The sequence below is a fragment of the Triplophysa rosa genome, linkage group LG16 (genome assembly GCF_024868665.1).
Source record: "Triplophysa rosa linkage group LG16, Trosa_1v2, whole genome shotgun sequence".
NCBI lineage: Eukaryota > Metazoa > Chordata > Actinopteri > Cypriniformes > Nemacheilidae > Triplophysa > Triplophysa rosa.
Window position 1 is genome coordinate 3,936,283 of NC_079905.1, and position 23,561 is coordinate 3,959,843.

Below are 23,561 nucleotides of genomic sequence, written 5' to 3' on the forward strand. Positions count from 1 at the left end.
CAGAAAATCGTGTTATTTAAGGGCCAAAACCTCATTGCAGAAGTGACAAATTAGATCATATGTAAGCTGACATTTCAATGTACATTCTGTTCTGTTATATCATCAAGGATTGGATATACTTTATATTAGCAATATCAACGGAAAAGAGGTGGTATGAGAAGGTTCAAATGAGGAATACACTCATTCTGTGTGTCAACACGAAACACACATTATCAAATGAACTGCAGAGGATTTTTTAATGAATTCAAGATACAGTTATTCTATTAAAATAGATTACAAGAGCACAACACGATCAGGAACACGAATATTGGAAAGGAAAGTTGATTTCAAATTTTAGGTTGACTTAAGGAAGTATTAAGAGAGTAGGTTACCTTCATCTGTACTTCGTCCCACATTGGCACCAAGCTCATTGGCTGGCGAGTTCTCATTGGCCGATCCTTGTTCCCCTTCTTTCTTTTCATTGGTCGATTGCATAGTACGAGCTTCTGTGCTCGTCTCATGATCCTTCACAGAATCTTCGGGTGCTACAGTGTCCGAACAAAGAGATTCGGAGGTGGTACGTGATTCGGCCTCGTTCGCGGCCTGTTCCCCGGCTACATTTTCCAGAACATTCCCTGAGATCTCATTGGATAAATCTGTTGTCTTTAGACTCCGCTCAAAACCACTATCCTTTGAACAACTTCCCTCCATTCCTGCATTTTCTGTCACGCCTTTAAAATCCTTTTTGTTAGCTGTAGGTTCTTCTATCACAGTGGCGGCCTGGTTGATGGTCTGCACGGATTCAGAAGACGCTCCAGAGGATTTTATTTGCTGAAGTTCGTCAGATGATGTTGCGGCAGCATCATCGCGGACGGGTGAAAGTTCAGACTCGGTGAAGACGTCTTCGGACAGTGAGGCTTCGGTGCTACGAGGGGCTGTACTGGCGCTGTCGTTACCCGTCTCGCGGATGCGGTGTGCCGCGTTGGTTGCGTTTAGCCGAGGGGCTCTTTTGAGGTGGCTTACTTCGGTGACAGACGGCTCCAGCTCCAGATCTCTGGGTTACAAAAGAAAATGGACGCATGTTTGCTTATACAGCCTTATAATTTCAAAAAATGCATATTGACAGAAGCGCAAATACATTTTTGAAGAAATTTTGAGGGGCAACTTAGTACCACCTTTCTAAGGTATTTCGGATGGTTGTCCAGGTGTCATTGTTAATTGTTAATTGTCAAATCAAATGACAGAATTTAGACCGCAGTCACTTACAGCGGCACAAGCTCTCTGATCCTGATGTCTGTGATCTCCCTGCACATGGCTGTCGACTGCACCTCCTCCAGAGGGCACATGATGCCATACTCCTCACACCCTCGCTCCTGAACCAGACAGTCTGATTTATGAGGGTCAAACATAATGTTGCTTGGGGTGACCAGCAACACACCACTGACTATACCCTAAAAACGGAGAAAGATGGACAGGAACCAGTGAGGAAAGAAAACATTATGGCTAAGTAAAGTGAGAAACAGTACACAGACAGACATTTGGTTTTGTCAGTGTCCGAAACACACTGCAAGAAAGAATTGTTCCCTATTTGTGTTGAAATAATCTGAAATTTATATTAATATTATATTAATAGAGTAAATAATAAAAGGAAATGGAAAATAGATATTGGAAAATATGGACCATAATGGAAAAAAAGGTTTTCAAATAATGACACGGCAGAAACATATTTAAAATAAAACTTATTTAAAGTCAAATAAAATAAAATAAATATCTGAATTGTATTAAAACCATTAAAATATAAAAACATGATTTTCAAAAGCGCTCATTGTGAAGAGAACAATGAAAAATGAAAAGAAAGCTCTTGAAGTAACTAACCTTGCCATCTGTAATGTACTTGCAATTCATTTTAAGAAACTTTTCCGTAAGCGCCTCTTCCTCCTCTGAGGTGGATGACACCACTCTGGCCGGCCGTGGGGGTCCGTGACCTGAGGCTGGGGTGCTTTGTCTCCTGTGGGCATCATCTGAATCCTGGGGGGACGATAGCAAAACCTTAATGAACGATAGCCCTCGCCACATCAGACTGAATGTGTCCCAGCCCTTAGTTCATGGTGCACACTTTCTCACCCACAATGTCAGCACAACAAGGAGGCTTGAATATAACAGCCCATTAAAACAGAAGGTGAAAGCTCTAGAGAGATTCCTGGTGTAGAAAAGCTGACATCCAGAAACCCGAGAGACCGAGGAAGGTTTCCAAGCATGATGCTGTAGAAGTTGACTTACAGTCAGCATCTCTGTGTGTTTGTAAACTCATTACAGGACATGAGGGAAGCGATGAAGCAGTTGCTGACACACCAATACGGATTCAGTGATGAGGAAAGGTTTTTCCAGCTTGACAATACAGATTCAGGGACCTTTTTAATGATCTAAGCGCATGAGCTAAAGCGAACGGCACGGGTGCACTCAGGGCGAAGTTACACATTTCAGTTCCCCAAATAGCAACGTGCCAACAATGCGCCTGAACACACCTGTTTTTTAGACCAGCACCCCCATGGGTGCACAAATGGGCGCAAATGCATTTGCTATTTAAACAACGCGGCGCAGGACGGGAAAATGAGAACTGCGTCGGGCTGAAACGAACAAAAACAAATTCGCGCCGCATTGCGCGAGTGTACGATAGGGCCCTAAAAGTGATTTCCAGTTTAGCAATAGAGGTTCAATGATCATGAAAAGTCATTTCCAGCTTGACAATACAGATTCAGTGTTGAAATAACTTTTACCCACCATGGAATCTCAGTGCATGTATTCATGATATTTGATGGCATTTTTTACTTAATACTAAAGGCTATTAGCATAATGGAGGCTATTAAGACTATTATTACAGGAATGTGTTTTTATTCTTATGCATTGAACCGTGTAGCCCAGAATCTCTGGCACGGGCAGCAGGGCTGTTAATTCGGGACCATATGGAACCAGAAATGCACGCAGAGACACACACTAATCCAACAGAGGTGCCACAAACCATTTGGCAACCAATGGCAGTCCAGAAATCAAATAAAGCACTTAAAAGACACAAGGACTGATGGGAGCTTAAAAGCAGCCGTTGTGATCTCTTAAAATGATCTTATTTGTCATCCTGTATCACCAACGAGGGACAAATTTACAGCCCGAGAGAATGCAATTTGTCTTTATACCAGAATTATTGGGATCGGTGTGTCACAGCGGAAAAACAGCAGTGTGCAAAAGGGAATTATAGACTACAAAGTAAACACAGACAGAAAAAAATGGACAATTGAAGAAAGCACATTAAAATACATTTATAAAGATATTTTGAACTGGAACTCCAACCCTTTTTTAAAATCTCCCCCGAGATCCCCCAAATTCCAGCCCTATACCGTATATGTGTGTGTAGAGTTTCTTGGTTCCACAAATAACTCGCAAAGCTGATGAACAAAACCAACCACTGGAATACCGCAACTATCCATCTATACAAATACATTAGCATTGATTCATTAGAAATAAGGTAAAGCAACGATTTGGAGCTTTGGCCAAACACGCTCCATTCAGCAGAGCAGGCACAAATTAAACCTAGCCAAAGTAAATGGGAAATTATTGAATCCATGTAAAATGCAAGCTATGCAAAGTGCTCCTCCATGTCGGCATTTCGATTTTACTTAAATGCTCGATTGCATAGATCAAAATGTAAATTGCATTAGTGTGAAATCATGATCCAAGCCGTTTCACTTAGTAATGCAGGTTTTAAATTGAATAAGATGTGATTTAATGGACCTCAATAGAACTTAATTCCAGCTTTTCCTTATTCGTGCATATAACAGAAACACCAAGCTGAAATGCCTGTACAAGCCAAGAAAGACATTTTCTCTTCATAGGACAAACATAAAGAGACACTTACTGTGGTGGTCTTCTCCAGATCGGCCTCAGAAGAGGTAAGAGAGAGGGGGCTGATGGGACTGAGGGATGGGGAGCTGTCGGCACTAGAGATGTATTCTGGATCAGGAACATACAGCACCTACGCCACAAGATGCACAGAACGTCTATACTTTATATAACTGCATCACACACAGGCCATCACAGCTTTTAAAGGAACAGTTCATCCAAAAATGAAAATTCTGTCATCATTTACTCGCCCTCAAGTTCAAACCTGTGTGAATTTCTTTGTTCTGATAAGCACAGAGAAAGATATTTATACAGATTTGGAACAATTTGAGGCGAGTAAGACCCAAAAATGAAAAATCTGTCATCCTTTACTCACCCTCAGGTTGTTTCAAACCTGTATAATTGTCTTTGGTCCAATGAACACAGAGAAAGATATTCGGAGCAATTTTCAGCTCTGGGACATCATCCACTACCATATCAGGAAAAAAAAAGATTGTATTTTTTTGTTCTGTTGAACACATAATGAGATATTTTGAAGAAATTAGGCAAACACAGAGTTCTCGGGCACCTTTGACTACCATTTAATTCTTCCTACTATGGTAGTCAATGATGCCCCAGAACTAAAATTACTTGCATTCTTCCAAATATCTTTCTTTGTGTTCATCGGAACAAAGTCATTTATACAGGTATGAAATTACATGAGCGTGAGAAAGTGATGACAGAATTTTCATTTTTGGATGAACTATCCCTTTAAGTACATTGGAGGTTCAAATCATTCTAATGTAAAAGTCAGTTTATGAAAAATCATACATTACACGAATTAAAGTGTGAGAAACATCAGCCAGTTTATTCTAATAAATCCTTTAATTAACATTGTTAGGGACAAACAAAACAAACTAGTAATCAAAAATATGATTTAAGACCAAGACACTTTGTGTGAATACGACACCTTGCCAGGAACCACAGCACGAGAGAAGAGTTTATTGAGCTGTACCAGCTCATTGGGAGCGGTGTCGAACTTCAGCGCAATGCTGTTGAGAGTGTCCCGTGACTCCACCTAGAGGTGAGACACACAAAACAAACATTACATCTTCTGGTCCTTTTCCAGGTTGAAAATCCAGAGCTCTACATGAAGATATATCTGCTTTCTAGGTAACGTGGAATGGAAACTTGTATTGCATAATAATATACATTTGCAGACCCCCATAGTCATATGTTACATGTTATTTAACTGTTTCATTATCATCCCTCTGCAATTTTGTTCTTTATAAACAGGAGTTGCGTCCAAAAAGATCTGCTAAGCTCGAAAGCTTTTTGAAGGCTGTAAAACAGACACACAATGACTGTTGTTTGCTTTGCAAATAGCATTCAAGAAGCGCTCTAATCTTCACATGTTAAGCATACAAAGTGAACACAGGCGGTCATTCGGATCTGCTTTGAGAAGTAGATTTCGAAACGAAGAGAATGTCTTTGTTCTGATGAACAGAGAGAAAGATATTTGGAAGAATGCTTATAACCGAACAGATCTTGCCTCCCATTGACTCCCATAGTAGGAAAATTACTTTATCATTTTTTTGGTTCTGTTGAACACAAAAGAAGACATTTTGAAGAATGTAGGACAGCAAACAATTCTGGGACACTTTTGACTACCATTGTATTTTTTCCTACTATGGGAGTCAATGGGGGGCAAGATCTGTTTGGTTACAAGCATTCTTCCAAATATCTTTCTCTGTGTTCACCAGAACAAACACATTTATACAGATTTAGAATGTGAGTAAATGATGGCAGAATTTTTGGGTGAAGTATCCCTTTAATGCAACTAGTTATAGTTGCAGAAGTTTTGATAAATCCCCATGTGGCATGTCACCAGATCACTGGATCACGGTGTCACCTGATCCAAATCATTGATTCTCATTGGGTATCACTTTCAGCTCAACAGCCTGATATAAATAATTGAGGCCCATCTCACTGCCTGCATTCAATTCAATATCCTTCAGATGGACCCTTCATTGAGAGATGGTGTCTACTGATCAGTCTCACACACAGTTACCATACTAAACACATAGACAACATAAAGAGAACCACAGAAGATCAAAAACATGTATGTATCATGATATGCACTAATATAAGTATATATATATATATATAAGTATGATTTTTAACTTTTAAAGTTCCAGTATCAACTGACCAATGAAATCAACTTACACGATGTGCATGGATTCCCATAGCTTGAGGAATAAGTATAGTGTGTTGGGTAGCGAGAGCTTCCTCGAAGAGCATTGATTGATTGAGACAATCAATCACTGTGGTCACAGGGCCACAAATCACTCTGATTGGTTAGTGTGGATGTGATGGTGTGCAATTACAGAGGAATAGTGTACGGTTTCACAACATCGACAATGAGAAAGAGAAAGGTGTGGGGGAAGAAAGGTTCCTTGCCAGCTACAAACAACTTTCAAAATACTGCCATGCCAGTTCCATAGCAGATCTATTATGACCAAGGAATAAACACTTGAATCTTGTACAGTAGTTGGTGTTTGCTCATGCTAACAGTTTCGCCAAAACTTTGGCATGTAAAAGTCCGTTCACACCAAAAATGATAACTATAAAGCTATTTGTACTGATGACAATATTAGCATTCAGACCAAAGGATGATTAGCATGGATTTTGATTGGTCGTCAACATTTTATCGTTCATCAGCTTGAAAAAAATAACCGTTATGAAAGTGATCCCAACGATATTGTTCTTCTGTATTGTTATCGTGTGGATGCTGCATTAGAACAATTTTCAAAAAAATATTTTCTAGAAATATTTTTAATCCTTTGTGCGAATGGGCCTGTGAACTTGTGTCTCAGCAGGTCCTGCAAATGATAAGGCAATTTTTTTCCATGAATATAATTTATTCTTATATGAATTCATTTTTTTACGAGTTAATTATTTCTTGTTGGCTTTAGTTATTTTGGAACGCTAAAGAAAAAGATATACTGTCTAAATGAAACATATTTGATTTAATATTTTCTAATTTCAATATTATTTTAATCAGATTACATATTGATAAATATTGTTTAATACCATCAAGCATTTTGAAAAGGTGGAAGAAACTGTAATCTGTAATTCCTGATCATAATTTAAAGGAATAGTTCACCTTCAAAATAAAAATTCTGGCATTATCTACATGACCTCATGTCATTTCAAACCTGTATGACTTTCTTGTGCAGAACACAAAAGAAGATATTTTGAAGAATGTTGGTAACAGAAAACCATTGGTCCCCGTTGACTTACATTAGTTTTTTGTCTATACAACAGAAGTTAATGGGGACCAACAGTTTTTGGTTACCAACATTTTTCAAAATATCTTCTTTTGTGTCTTGTAGAAGAAAGAAAATCACACAGGTTTTAAATGACAACAGGGTGAGTAAATCATGACAAAACTTACATAGTGAAGGTAAACTATTCCTTTAAAGCCACATAATTCTGGATTTTCTCTAAAATATGTATATTATTAACTATTGCTATTAATACTAGATTTCTCCAGATTTAATACTAGATTTCTCATGATTTATTTTTACTTAATACTATTCTTTTATTTTATCTGAGTTATATATAAAACAGTGAAATGCAAATCTGGTCAATTTTGTAGACTATAAAATATATGATAAAAACTAAAATATTGAATACAAGGAAAAAATATTAAAGCTCAAGTTAGGTATCTATTAAAGTAAAGCATAAGACCAAAATATAATTTAAGACTATAACATATCATTATGGTGTCATTATGGTGATGAATAGAAGTTTCCTTTTTAAATTCTAAGCGTTCAACACAGATTAATTTAAATTATCTTCTGACATATGCTGCAAAGACTCACAAAGTCGCCATTTAAGGGGTGTTTAAAAAGTAGCAGATTGATGGATCACATTATCATCATGTCTCTGACTCTCTCCCAGCATCACCAGCAATGCCACTGTTACCATGGAGAAAGTCACCGCCTGATTTAAGGTCATCTCAAGAGCACGTGGGAAAGCTCTCTCTCGTTAGAGAGCTTTATTTCTGAGAACAGACCATAAACGCTCTCACAATACGAGTCAGTTTATAATGCATGTTTCCTGTTTAAAGACAGCAAGGAGGCTTGCATGTTAAACAGCATTATAAAATAATAACAGCACAGCACCATCAATCATACACACTCAAATATACGTCCCAGACATAATTACATACATGTGGATGTGTGTACACATACTCCAGCACAAACACACACACATAGACGCTCCGGTGCAGTATGTAAACAGAAGCACCTGGATCAGACAGAGAACCTAATACTCACCACGTACTCCATGGTGCCTTTGGGCCTCTGAAAGGAAATCCGCCGAACATCCTTCAGCGTGTTTTTCTTCTGCCCGGTGTCTGAAAGTAAACGAGGGGTAGAGCGTGTTACGCTAGTCATGGTCCTTTTCTCTCTTCTCATCCTCTCTGCGCCTTACACGGACTGTTTCCCCCCCACCCCTTGTGTTTGTTCGTCCGTTAGCACCAGCCATGGAGGAAGAGAGAGAGAGAGAGAGAGAGAGAGAGAGAGAGAGAGAGAGTGAGGGAGAGAGTCTGCAGCCCAGTTGGCTCGTGTGGGAGTGGCTTCACCATGTGCCTGGATTTACCTCTCCAGCCCAGTCTATTGAGAGATCTCCACCGGGTCCCAGCGATCAGAAGCTGTTAAACCATGGTGATGTTTTGTGAATGGTTATAAATATAATTTGCATGAGCAAATGTATCTGGTTGCCTTACTGATACCACATGGTAATGTTTACGTTTGGGTATACCAAGCTTTATAAGATCTATATCATTAATTTGGATGATCTAAAACCCATTTAAGACCTGCACTTAATGGAAAAAAATATTATTTAGATACACGTACACATATATACCCTCCCTCCATGTGTTTAATGTGTGGCATCTTTAGATGGTTTCTCTTTTTCTGCCTAGCATATGGAAAGACAGCAAAACGCTCCATCTGTTTTTGAAAAATAAATAAAAACAGAGTGCCTTAAAGGGTTGGGTTACCCAAAAATAAACAAATCTGTCATTTATTTAGCCTCGTCTCATTCAAAACCCGCATCTAAATCTTTCCACTGCAGAACAAAAAAAGAAGATATTTTGAAGAAATGTCTCAGTGGTTTCGTGTCCACAATGGACGTAAATGGTCATTCCTCAAAGTATCTTCTTTTGTGTTCTGCAGAAGAAAAACAAACAGACTTGGAATGACATGAGGGTGAGTAAATGATGAAACAGTTTTCATTTATGGGTAAACTTCATAATATTTTAATCTTGAACCATGTGGAATCCTGTCAAAATGTGCGTCTCATTTCCAAAGCCAGAAGTCCGTTATACTACATTATTTGGAGAAGCCACCTAAAACAATAAAATAAGAATTTACAATAACAATATATCACTTTCAGAATAAACCATTATGTCAAACACATAAATGCATTCAAACAAACACACCCTTCTACACTGTTCACACAAAAGCACGGGAGAAATACGTTTCACACATTCAGTACACAAAACATACTGAATTTGCTAATACTTCACAAATCTTGGACTATATTTGACATGAGATCATCCAGACATCCTGTTCTATCTGCTCAGGACTAGTTCCCAGTCGCTCATTGTCTTGGCACCTTTGGCCATTACTGGTTATTTTTAGTAGACGGCTCCCAGCAGGCCGGAAACGGCCCTCTGACTGATGCCCGTGAGCAGATGTCCTTCACAGACGCTCACCAACAGGGGTGAAGGGTCTTTGGGTAAGTATAGAAGGTGTCGGATTGGTACGGATTTCATGTAATGATATGTTATGTGTCCAATTAAATGGAGCAGATAACCAGAGTTGAGATTTGCTTGAACAGTACAGATCGGTTAGTTGGAACTCAACTTCATAAAATATGAGCCTTGAAATTTTTTGAAATCTGATATCGCTGCTTGACATTTTGTTGTTAAAAAATTGTTTTAAAAATGATAATTCAATGTATGTTTAAACCTAGGATGCAAGAAAGTATTTTAACCTGCAGAGAAGAACTTAAAGACTATCAGAGGGATGAAGAACCATCAGACTGTCCGGCTTCTTTTAACACACTCTAAAGATAAAAGAAAGTTCGAGTGCCCATTAAAGTCATTCTCACTCAAGGAAAACTGATGTAAAAACAGCATACCAGGAGTGTTTGAAATGCCAGCTGCACACTTCAACTAAAATGAAACACCAGGGACTCCGTCAAACTACCTGAACACGGAGTCTTGGATATGCTGAAGATACAGCGTTCATTTTATGATATTTTTACCGAGACCAATTTATACAGCACTGTCCCATTCGTCCCATAAATGTGGCGTCGTAATGAAACTGCAAATGCCAGCAGAATAAGTATTAAAGCATTGCAGAAACCACTTCTCCTTAGCAAGGACTTTCTCTTGCTCTTTTGAAATGAGCTGGATATACTAGGTAGATTCCAACATTCACACACCAGATGTCTGTCTGTACTGTATACGAGCACAGTCACAGCATCTGTTTTCTCTCGGTTAGACTCACTAGAGACAAAAATGATGTGGGATGAAATGCGTTGAGGTCAGCGATGAGAAACACAAGCTCAGCAGTATGGTGTCTCCTGCCATCATCTGTCCTGTCACATCACAGGAAAGTGAGGAAGCCACTGGAATCATTACTTGGATTTATAATCCACTGTCAGTCAAGCGCCTGTCACTCGGAGAAATGTGCAAAAACCATTCACACCCGAGTGGCTTTACAGGCTTAAATTGACTCAGAGAGTATAGACTGATTTCTACAGAAGGTACTGTTGGAATGCATTAGCACATCAAGAAAATGGACTGAAATACTTTTTTTTATTATTATTATTAGTGGTACTTGCTGTGAGACCAGAATACCACAAAAACTAGGGTGAGCTCTTTTGACTTGTCAGTAAGCAACCATCTAGTAACGCCCTAGCAACCACCTACAATCTAACAAATGCTCGGTTATTTTCAACCCAGCGTTGGGTCTAAAATGGACAAAACTAACCAGTGAGTTTAAATTAAACCAGAAAATGTGTATATTTGACCCATCAATGCATTAAAACAACCAAGCATTTTGGGTTGAAACAACCAAGCTTTGGTTGGTTTGTTCCTTTTTGACCCAACGCTGGGTTTAAAATAACCCAGCATTATTTAGAGTGTAGTAGCAAGCACTTAGTAATGCCCTAGCAACCACATACCAATGTGTCAAAATAACTCAGAAACACCCTAGCAAATGCATTGCAACAATCGTGTAAAAAAAGAACACCCTAGCAACACCCTGGTAACCATCCACAGCACCCATAGAAACAAACATCACATTCAGAACACCATAGCAACACCCTGGTAACCATCCACTGCACCCATAGAAACAAACATCACATTCAGAACACCATAGCAACACCCTGGTAACCATCCACTGCACCCATAGAAACAAACATCACATTCAGAACACCATAGCAACACCCTGGTAACCATCCACGGCACCCATAGAAACAAACAGCACTTTCAGAACACCATAGCAACACCCTGGTAACCATCCACAACACTTTTGTTTGGTCAAGGTTCACTCACATTCACTTCTGAAAAGAAAACAAATTAGTTTTAATTAGTAAGAATACTTTTTTACAATATAATACAATTATATTTAATATACTGAACATATTTGTCTATGAATAAATCTATATTTTACTCCCGCATGTTCTAGCATAAAATTATGCGTCCGTTACAGTAATAAATTCTTCTGATTAAAATGTAGTAAAATATAGTGTAATTTGGAATAAAGTCATTTAGATGAATCTATAAATCAAAGTGCAAATTGCCGAGTTTAAACATTGGTGGGTGATTTACAAACAAGGTCAAATTACCCCAGGCCCAAGTATTACAGCCTCACATCTCTATTGCAATGAATCTGTGATACATGCCACGTAATCTGCTGATACTGCAAAATACGGTTCAACATTTATCGTTCAGTTAGCCTGCTCATATCCGCTGTGCAGAAGTTTGCAGCTTTGACATCGACAAAGAAAACTTTAAAGAAAAGATGACTTGATGGCTAAACCTCTTTACGTGCTTTTAACGTAAAATTCTTTTAACAACCGTGCATTACTCTCGTGCATTATTGTGCCGTAGCAGACTCGACTACAGCTAACAGGAACATAACAAAACAAACATTTGTCTTCTGGCAGGTAAAGCCACATGCACTTCTATATCAAGTAATAATCTTTAACAAAGGACCTTACAGTACATTAAAGACATCATACTGTGTATACACTAATGAAATGTAATATAAAGTGTAACTAGGTCTGTTGTGTAATCAAGCAGTCCTAATATAACCGAAAAAATACGTAATTGCTCCGTTTAATGTTTAATAACTCTCATAAGCAGCTTTGATGTAAACAGTATAATGCATTACACCCTCTGCTGGCTCAGCTCAGCAATGCATACTGTAACCTGCTCAGAGGTTGAAAAGTGCCATAACCTCATAAATGTTGCATAGAAATTCAGCCGCCATGACAAAATCTCTTCATTATAATCACAGTAACGGTTTCATACAGCACAAGATACAAACTCCACTGCAGAATTGACTGAGAACCTGATTTCCTCCACTGTGCTATAGCTTCTCACATAATGAAATAATTTGAACAGGAATCAATATTTCATGTCCATTTCTTTATTTAGTCACTAAGGAGCTGTGTTATAATCAAGATAAATGTACAGTCGAGCGGTCATTATCACAAAATAAACCGCTTCAGGATGATACAAGAGCTGGGGGTTTTCCTTTGCGGTAACGACTGGCTGACTGTACATTATCCCTTTTATAACATAAGTTGATTTAGTTTGAGATGATGGCACAATGCAAAGAACAGCCTTGCTTCACAATTTCAAAGAGGTTTTTAGTTATTTTAAGACCTCAAATTTTTTAATTTATCTGAAATTACTATTCATATTTGTGTTTAAATAAAACGATCATTTCTGCTTCATCCTGTAAAGTAAGGACAACATTTCTCCCAAATTCCAAATAAAAACACTGTTTTTTATTTACATTCATGCATGTTCAAAAATTTTAAATGGCACAAAAACTGGCATATTCATGTGTAAACAACACCATACCATTGCTTTCATGTATTTTAGGAACAGTTCGAAAGTAATTATTTAATTGAAAAAGCCCTATTTTTAATCATAGCTTTCATGCGTCTTTGCATTGTTTTTCACATTGATGTTGGGTGATGTGTTTTTGCAGGAATTCAACAGACGCTGGAACGGAGTGGGCACATTGTGTGTAGATATGCTTATCAAAGGCAAAACTGGAGTGGTCTCTTAATTTTTATCTCTAATACACACACAAAAGCTGTGAAAGGCTTTAAAGGCAAAGCAGGCAGACAGCACAGCACTGTGATTTTCTTTTAACCCTTAAGCTTCCAATAAGAGTGCACACACTGCACAGAGCAACATTTAGGAGCATTTACAAAATCTTACAAACCTCTTAATCGGGAAGTCTCGGATCAAAGACACTTACATGAATTAAGATGCAACATTGCTTAAGCCTGCTTGCAAACGATAATTTAATCATTTGTAATGATTAACAGCCTAATTAGTTAGACTTACGACATGCAATGCACTAGACCGGCACAGATCTAATCTGAAAGCTTTGATGAAATGATTTTCTCCACAGACGGTTCATTGGGGGAGACGCCCGACCGCTAGAGAACTAATATCGCAATGGCTGAATCATCTGCCTCATCCGTCCCATGAGACAGATGCAGAGCTGCCCGACTGGCGTCAACCCCACCCTGCAGGTAACGCTGGAAAACATTAGCAGTCAAGGAAACAGGGCTGGGATGTCGCAAGATGCCTCTGGTATATTTCCTTTGGGAAAACTCTTGCGGAGGTAATTACTGTGTGTTAGCAAAGTTAACCGAGCTTACCGCACAACAATTAGGTATGAAACAATGCACACGTTCACCCACCTGAGGACACAAGAAGACAGATTCACAATTTTTTTTCTTACAAATACAACAACCTTAGTTTAAAAATAGTGCTCCTAGGATGGCCATTAAGAAGCTGCATCCTTTACAGCCATCTTCAGGAGAATAGAGCCAAGAGTAAAAAGCCTTTAAGGATGAAAAGAGCCAGACTGGCTGGAAGTTTAAATTTGCCTGTTTCTGTGAATATTTTAAAGTGAACTACCTTGCTAACTATTTTTCAACCATTTGGCCTAGAAAACGCGGAATTAATCATAAAACCCCAAAATAAATCAGCTTTAATTTTTCACCAGACTAAATTTTCCACTAACTTCTAACTAGCCCAGAGGTGAACCAAACATGGCATCTGCCAGCGACTAACATTTTTATTTTGCGTTTTTATGATACAAAAACAAAAACTAGTATCCATTTGAATTTGCAGAATCTTCAGGAAGTAACAGTGAGAGAGATTTACGAGGCCGGATATGATCACAGTAAGAGTTAAGTCTAAAAACTAGAGCACCTGCTGTGACTCAGAAGTAATTACTATGTGTGGAGATCCAGAGAGGGCTGAAATCCTCTCTTCTCATTACTGTCTCTTAACACAAGAGCAGTCGCCCAGTTCCTCTGCCAACACTGGATTAAGCACAACTAAGAAGTCTCACTGGACTTGAACTCTACTGTTCCGCTGATAAGATCTCGCTAGCACGGCGCTTATTAGTGTCCATCAAATAATACAGACATATTGATCATTTTAGGCTAGGCTATTTTCACTCATTTACTTAAAAACCCACATTAACTGCATCAGTACATTGTAAATGGTGACTTCATAGACCTGTTTTTTTACCAAAAAAGAAAAATTCTTCCATTATTCACTCACCCTCGCGTAGTTCCAAACCTATATGACTTTCTTACTGCAGCAGAACAAAAATAAAGATATTTTGAAGAACATTGGTAACCAAGCAACACTGGGCCCCATTGACTGTCATTGGATGGACACATTTCTCAAATTAAATTCTTTTGTGTTTCACACAACAAAGAGTCATATAGGTTTTTAATGACATGAGGGTGAATAAACGATGACAGAATTTTTATTTTTGGGTGAACCGTCCCTCTAAATAATTTGACTGATATGACCGTGTCATATGTAACACTACATAGTAATTTTACATGATGCGCATTATGAGTTTACCTAAAATATTTTTACAGTGTAGTCTTACACCCAAATAAAATACAATTACATTCAAAATGTAACTCATTTTAGTGCTCTATCATCCTGTCAGGAGTCAGGACCACATGTAACACTATCCAATAATGTTATAAAGAACAGCTCACACACCAATGGTATATCCCCGTTTGAGTTCTCCGCGGCGAGGTGTGCGAGCTTTCTGGATGTTAGTGGTGTTGATCTCCTGTTCTTCAGTTATGGGGGTTCTGGCCATTGATGGTATGATGGGTGATGCCAGCGGGTCTTTGAGGAGAGAACTAGCATAACCTTCATCAGGGATGTCCACAGACTGCGACTTTTTCTTTAACCTGATAAACAAGAGGAAAAAAGCACTTAATTCATAGACGTTACATTATATCAAGATTAATTGGATCAGACAGATTTGTTCTTTTGTGTTTGAGAGTTCTTTATTGTATAAAATGTTTAATACAATCTTTTTATTCTATGTCATTTTTATCTTTTAGCGTTATTTTTTTAAGATGACCATGTTCAGTGTGTTCAGTAGTTTTGAAACTCACTCTTAATCTTATTTAATTATTTTTTAAAGGTCCAGTGTGTGATTTTTTGGAGGATCTACTGACAGAAATGCAATATAACATACATAACTATGTCTTCAGAGGTGTATAAAGACCTTACATAATGAAGCTTTATGTTTTTTATTACCTTAAGAGCTATTTCTACCTACTGTATATACACCGGGGATCCCCTTGCATGGAATTGTTTGGTAAATATGCTATTTCCTTCATCAAAGAAGCGAAAACGCAACAACATCTTAGTTCTGTGCAGCCACCACAGTGTTTCGAAAGGGAGGGGTAGAGTGAGCCATTGGTTGCAATTCGCAACCTCACCACTAGATGCCACTAAAATTCTGCCAGGTGGATTCTGCACACTGGTGGTGGTTGAGGAGACTCCCTCATATGATTGTAAAGCGCTTTGGGTGTACAGCAATACACAATAAAGCGCTATATAAAATGCCTCAAAGCAATTCGCAACCTCACCACTAGATGCCGCTAAAATCTCCACAACATTCCTTTAACTGAATGGCCATCATCTTACATTTACATTTATGCATTTGGTAGACGCTTTTATCCAAAGCGAGTTACATTGCATTGTATTATACATTTTTGCTTATCTGCAATAACACACCGAATCAATACCGTACGTATTGCATTCTGCTTATTTCGCAAAGTAGCCCTGACTAAACATTTCCTTTTCATCTCCACCACAAACACACTGAAGAGTTCTGTAGGAAATGCTGCTGTAATGGACGTAGCCAAAGAACAAGAGCTCCAAGAGACGAGGACAAACAGACAAACCGACCTAGATTCAGACAGATCAGTCCTGCTCATTCACCCGCACAGCGAGCTCAGGACACAAAACTCCAGGACAGAAATGGGACAATATAAAACCCAACACTGTCGAGACAATTTCGCAGTCCCGTCACAGGAATTAACCATCAACCCACAGACAAAGCAACTTCTGCCTCCCATGTTAAAGCTTAGAGGTATGTATATAGATTGTGAAACATGTGAATGTCTACTGTTCCACAAAACAGGCCGTTTAAGATATTGCTGTTGACATTGGCAAAGCCGTCTGTGTTACATCGTGACAGCTAAATCACCAGCATTTACTGCTCCCCGAGCGTATCCTAAAGACGCCATAAATCCTGAACTTATCAGCTAATGGACTCGCTCTCATTTACAACATGCAAATGTCCCAGCGAATGAGAAACAACATGCCAGGAAGCTATACTTGAAGCATTATCACACAGTTTATCAACAGCATCCCGGTAACAGCTGACTAAATAGTGCAGGTTCAATCACTTCTGTCCATAGCTGACAAGAAAAGAGACAACAAAGTAAAAACAGGCTGACACATGGGAACAGTACACTGTAAACCCGAATGATCAAAGAAATTAAACAGTTTAAGTAGTGTAAACTTAATTTTATATAAAAAAATTCCTAACTTAAATGTTTTGAGTTCCTGTAACTAATTCTTACTTTTGAGTTAGTTTAACTTAATTTCAACAAGTTAATTCAAGACGATTTGTTGAGAATGAAATTCAGTTCCCAGCATGCTTTGCGTGAGACTGCATTAGGAAAGTAAATTTTGAAATGAAGTGTTATTTTATGAGTTTTTAGAAAGGAAAAAGCCTTGTTAATGATGAATGTTCATTTATCTTGGATATTTCGAAGAGTTTGTTGTATTTTTGACTTTTGGGGTTACCATCGTTCATAAGAGTGGTGCTTATGCTTAGGTTGTGGGAGGTGCAATAGCAGTCGTGTGTGTAGCATCACTCTCTGTGTAGGGTGTTTGTTAATTGTTGATGCAGCTGAACTGTTTAGGTTGTCTTAAGGCCTTTCATTTATTTAGCTGGAAATAAAAAAAGTTACTTTGCTAAATGTTCAAAATTAAAAGGAGTCAACAACAGTACAACAAACTTAAAACTTACTAGTTTTGCTTACTGATTACCTCAAATTTTTTGAGTTTTCCCAACTTATTCGGGTTTACAGTGTACAAAAAAACAGAAAATATCAGAAAAAAATCTATTTGTTCATAAAACCAGCACGCACTCTGCAATTGCTTTACAGAATTTCGTTCTGCTTGCGTTTCGTGAACTAGGCACAATGTGAAAACATTTTGGTTTGTGTTATTCTACACGATCTCTCTGCAGTCAGCTATCAATACTGACAGGCTAAAAAGTCAAGAATTCCCACATTGCGTGTAAATCAGCCTATTAAAATGGTGGGCATGAAACTGAGCTCCATCAGGGGAGGAGTGAGCGCTCTCCTTCACAACTTCAAGGACACGAGAGGCGCATGGTAACACAAGTTCAAAGAGTCATTTTCAATACTTGCATTCAAATTCTGTACTAAGCCACTCAAAGTATCCTCATGTAAACCCAAAATTCAACAAATGTTAGAAAATCCTATAAATTGTCCCCATTTACTGACAATTATGAAGCATTTACAATAATAGGTTCATATTTAATTATTATAAAATGTTGAATCATATCACAGGCTTTCGTTAAATACTGCGTTTAAGGGCTTTCAACCTTTCCTATTGGGCGTTAAATCCTTTAAAAGCACTGACATTTCATCATAAAACATTTTCATTTGTTTTCACTAAGTATATGTTGGGTACAGCCTGGGTTCCATGTCTTCCACAGAAGTCAAAATTCTTGAAACAGAATTAAGGGTAATATTATTAAAAAAACATAAACACAGAATTGAGGGTGATCTATTCCCACCAATTATCGTCCACAATACCTCTGTATCAGCATGGAACATGTTTAATGAGGGGAATGAGAGCATTAACAGAGATTATAACAGATTTTAAGATGCTGGACATCCTGCTGACTAAAACATCTTAAATATTATATAAGTAGCAGATGCTAAATCATTACCCTATGTGAGCTTCTTATAAGACATTACAATAACCTACATTATATCACCTATAATATACTCATTTACATTCCCTAAATATGCACTTAAAACAATTGCATTTAGCAGGTAACAGCTTAAGAAATGAATGTTTCCCAGTGCATGTTTAAAATGAATGCCACTCCTGTTTTAGGAAGGCATTGACTATTGTCCACACTAATATAAATCATAACTGCACAACTAGACAAACACGAGAGATCCACACAAAATCGTCTGACACAAAACCACCAATCTGTTAAAGAAACTGTATTAAATGTACAACCAAGAAGGTGAAGCTCGTAGTGTGCGACAGTAAGATTGAACTGATCTTGTTATTCCACAGGCCTGATAAAAAAGGTAACATAAAATATTCACATTCTGCGCCTTTGTTGAAGGGAGATTCCCACATCAAAGTCCAGAACTAGGTCACTTTTTGAATATATTGAATAAGTACAAATATTAACGAATAGAAAGAGACTTACACCGGAGGATTCAGCTTTCACAAAAAGATGCAGATGACACGAACAAAACAAAGCTAAAATGCTAAAATTCTAATGCATGCTTCATAAATAAAGATTTCTGTAATAAACGATATACTGGAACATTGCCATAAATATAAGGATTGCAACAGAACCGTTTATGCAGTTCTCAGAGGTCTCAGAGCTTGAAGTCATTTGATGCTTATTTTCTGTGTGTCTATGTCATTTTTAGGTACACACTAACATACAGATGACATCAAAGCGAACTGACATGCACTAAAAGACACCAAACATCAATTCTGAATAAACAAGTCAAGCATAAGATTTAAAAATATATATTCTATAAGAAGCAGGTAGAGATGCTCTGTTAAACAAAGACCTGAATGAATTACGCAGTGTCCAATAAAATGTGTGTTCAATCATTTACATGTATACGTATGCATTTATATAGTGTGTGTGTTTATGCATAGATGTTTAGGATCTGTCTATGAAAAAACAAAAACATAAACTGATTGTCCAGGAAAGCAACATCAACTGATTTAAATACATGTATGACCTTAAATTTCTGTGTTAGATTTAATATCTCTTCGCTCATCGCTCCTCAAACATCACCCGAGGTGTATTACGTAAGAACTTCACTTCAAGTACAGGCTGCACTAATCCAGTCTAGGTAAGCACTCAGTGTTCCTCAGCACTCCTCCTGTCCGCATAAGACAAAACTAAACTAGATTGTCTTTTTTAAAGGAAATACCCTCAAGTGTTAGGTTTAAGTTCTAAACCCTAAATAATACAGGTCACAGACATAGTGAATGAGATTTCTGTAAGCAAACGTCATTGACTGACATAATGATTGTTAGTTAGATTTGAATCCTTAAAATGAGATTTTCAGGTTTTTGCTATAAATGTCCTAAAAAGCTAAAAAACTGAAACCCACAAAATCAAACCAAACCAAGGAGCACAAAACAAATTAACATAGACTAAGTGAAGCATACAAAGGTGATCTCATGTGATATCTTCTTGCTTTTAGAGAGCGCTTTTAAAGATTTCCACTGGAAATGCAGCGATTTAAACACATCCACAGGACAGCCACACAGATTGAACTGAGTGCTCATTGTTTGTGTAGGAACTGGTGGTTTTGAGAGTCTGTGCAGTCATAGTTTGTGTGCCTGTGTGTTTGTGGGTATACCATGATTCTATAGAGGTCGTACTTTAGGAGCTGTACGTCAAAAACTTGCCCTACCTCTCCCTTCCTAAAGATTTTTCTTTAAATGCATAATTTAGATGGAGCAACGTGTTACTTTTATCCCCAAGAAATGGCTTTTAACTTTCAATACTGCATAGCCCTGCGCAAAGCCTTCCTCCATGAATATCACAACCATTATTGCACATCTGCCAGTTTTGGATAGACAAACTGTCCTGTAAATCTTGGTAGATCCAATTTATATTTGTTGCTTCATTGTGTCCATCAAAAAAATATGCAATATGTACCTTTTTATTTGTATTCACTGGGCTTTTGCTTTTGGAACAACAGATATAACCTCTGGAAATGACCTTCCATCCATTCATCCATCTTTTGATGTGTATCCATCCATTCATTCACCCGTCTATCAGCTGCATTCTACAGAGTTTGAATCTTCAAATCTTGTGTAAAACATCTGGCTTTGCAGGTGACTCATCCCATTTTTCATATAATTAATAGGAAGCTAAAAAAAACATTGGGATCTCCTCTTCCGAGCACGCCGGCACTGTTCCCAGCAGAGAACAGCCTGGCTATGTCGCAGCCAAAAATAGCATTAAACCTCAAACGAACCCACGACTCCAAACATCCCAAAACACTGCTGACGGGCACAAAAAGATGAAATACATAACAAAATATGAATGAAGCAGGGCCCAAAAAGCCTCCATCAATAAAACGGTGCAGAGTTCTAATGCGACCGGGCCGGCCATTAGACCACGTCTAGAAGCCTGGAGGACAATATTTCATCCTCAGAATAGTGGAATGGAAACTAAGTGCATACGGAGGCATCCAGATAGTAGCATCCATCAGAGAGGATGACAGCTGCGTGCAGTGGCGGTGGGGTGAGGGTGTTAGAGAGGATTATGTAATCCACTTGAGATTTTTACGTGTGAACCGCCTAATGACGCATTACAAGGCAACAGCAAAATTCAAGAGCCCTACTCGTGTTCCAGCGTGGTCTTGCATTTATTAGGATGGAGGATTAACTTCACCTGGGGCTTGTTCCATTTACATGATAATGCTCGGTTTTCCCCCGTCTCCTGCTCTTGTGGGTTCCTCCAGGAGTTTCATCCTCAACTCTACAAAGTTCAGCGTAACTCTGGGAAAACGTACCATCCTGCTCTGCCTCATTTCACCCCCTCTTAATATCGTCTGCTTCAGGCATTGTGTATTCACATTGAATTCTTGGTTGAATCTCATGAAACTTGATCAGAAATGTCATTATTTCACCCCCCCAAGTAGAAAGACAGAAATAGAGAAACATGCTTTTTAATTTCTTTGAGTTGTAACATGCAATGGATCTGTTTCCATGAGATTCACCCTACTTGCATATTAAAGGAAGAGCTCACCCCAAAATGAAAATTCTGTCATCATTTAGCCTCATGTCACTCAAAACCTGTATATGACTCTTTCTTCTGTGGAACATAAAAGAAGATATTTTGATAAATGTCTCAGTGGTGTAGTGTTCATACAATACAAGCAAATGGGGGTAATTTTGTATGGTTCCCAACATTCTTCAAAATATCTGCTTTTGTGTTCTGCAGAAGAAAGGATGTACATAAGGATGAATAATTGATGAAAGAATCAACATTTTTACGTGCACTATACCTTTAAACCATGCATTCATAACTTAAATAGATTAGCTTTTTCAAATTGATGTATATGATACATCCACCGAATGAGCCAATGCTCCGACACAAAATCAATAGAAAAATCAACACAACTTTTGCTTATTATGGATTCAAACATCACATGGGAAGACCACCAGACAATGTAAACAAACATGACACAACAAGACAAGTCAACATAACTGTACACCAAACACCGTTAGCAAAACCATCTACAGATTTGCAAGCAATACTTTTGCCGACACTCTGTCTAAAAATGCATGAGGCCTCTTTGTACCCGAGATGTTATATATTTCAAAAGATAACACGGCAGGAATATTGCAGAACAGCAGTGTGTACAAACCTTTTTGTGCTGAACATTGTGGGTGCTTGTTATCCAGTGTTGGCTGGGTGACACTATGAAAGCGATAGGCCAGCTGTATGGACCAGACCTGGAGAAAGAATGAGCGGAGGAGAGTTTGGTTACAAGGAGCAGTTCAATCACCATCTCATAGTATCAGGTTAAAAAAATCCAAAGACCAATGACATCACCTCTGTAAGGGGTGTGACCTGTACACAGGTAAGCAAATTACAGCTGATGTTCACAATCCAACAAGTAGTGAGAGGAAGCTTGTTACATCAATGGCCAGTGAGTTTCCTGTATTCTGCTCACTGCCGACCAGATGATGTTTGCCAAGAAATTAGATTCTAGGTTTCTTTAATATTTGGTTATCCTAATACAAACGTCACCAAAGAGCAAAAGATTGAATCTATGCATTTGTTATTGTATAGATTACATATATTGTTAACACAAAAGCAATTGGTATTTGTTTAGTTCCCTTATCAATACGAATATCTTTTATAACCCTAATTGATATTTAAAAGGTATTAAAATGGCTAATGTTTGATAAGGCATAAAATTCCAAAGTTTGCAGTCACCCACACATGTGCACAGTCATGGTTGTGAAAAACTTCAAAGTTCCCATCAAAATCTTTGTTAGCTAATGAGATCAGGGGAGAGATAAGTCATGTCAACAAGGTCTGCCAGTTCAAGCAGAGTGCATCAATAATGTATGAAAACAGCCTGTGTAAGACACGGGCAATAATAAACCCTCTACTTAAACTTAGTGTTATTCCACCAGCCCATCTAACATCCCTATCTTACGTCAGGAGCAAAGCTCTTGTAAAGATCTACCTCAACCACAAAACAGGTAAAAATGAAGCGGTGCACGATCGTGAAGATTTTAAGAGGAGATGCATTTAATTTCTGGGATTGGAAGGGAACAAAAACAGCCCTTGCACAATGGATATCCACAATGTGGCCGAGTAATAGCATGTCCTCCAAAACTGATTTAAAAAAATTAAGGTTTTAAATGAAGAGTGTTTCATTACTTCTAACCAGTAATGGGACACTATGAATGGAAATGGATTTTCTTTAATTGGGGATGACCTTTAGGCCATCTGCTTTCATTACCCTGAACAACAGCACAAAATGACAGCAGTAATTGGTCTGGCTGTGTTTGGAACAGAACCAGCGCACCATAATCCAATTGCCAAAGAACATCACTATACACGGAGGATTTCAGACAAAATAAACTTAATTGAAACCCACACTGTCCAAAGGTTCATTTATGTAAATCCTATACTGTATAATAACACCCATAATTATAGCTTTCTCTGCAGAATACATCAACTACCTTAACTAAC

General features: G+C 38.1%; 1 protein-coding gene across 2 annotated transcripts in view; it reads right to left on the reverse strand.

The window, feature by feature from the left end:
• oxr1b (oxidation resistance 1b) overlaps positions 1 to 23,561 on the reverse strand; it is a 36,364-nt gene that overhangs the window by 10,103 nt on the left and 2,700 nt on the right. For both annotated transcript variants that reach the window (XM_057354933.1, XM_057354932.1), the window contains exons 2-9: positions 22,219 to 22,306; positions 15,221 to 15,417; positions 8,196 to 8,275; positions 4,823 to 4,930; positions 3,890 to 4,006; positions 1,855 to 2,007; positions 1,246 to 1,430; positions 372 to 1,033 (exon numbers count right to left, since the gene is read on the reverse strand). In XM_057354933.1, the coding sequence (XP_057210916.1) occupies positions 372 to 1,033; positions 1,246 to 1,430; positions 1,855 to 2,007; positions 3,890 to 4,006; positions 4,823 to 4,930; positions 8,196 to 8,275; positions 15,221 to 15,417; positions 22,219 to 22,235 (1,519 nt within the window). In that variant the 5' untranslated portion in view covers positions 22,236 to 22,306. The remainder of the gene's footprint in view (positions 1 to 371; positions 1,034 to 1,245; positions 1,431 to 1,854; positions 2,008 to 3,889; positions 4,007 to 4,822; positions 4,931 to 8,195; positions 8,276 to 15,220; positions 15,418 to 22,218; positions 22,307 to 23,561) is intronic.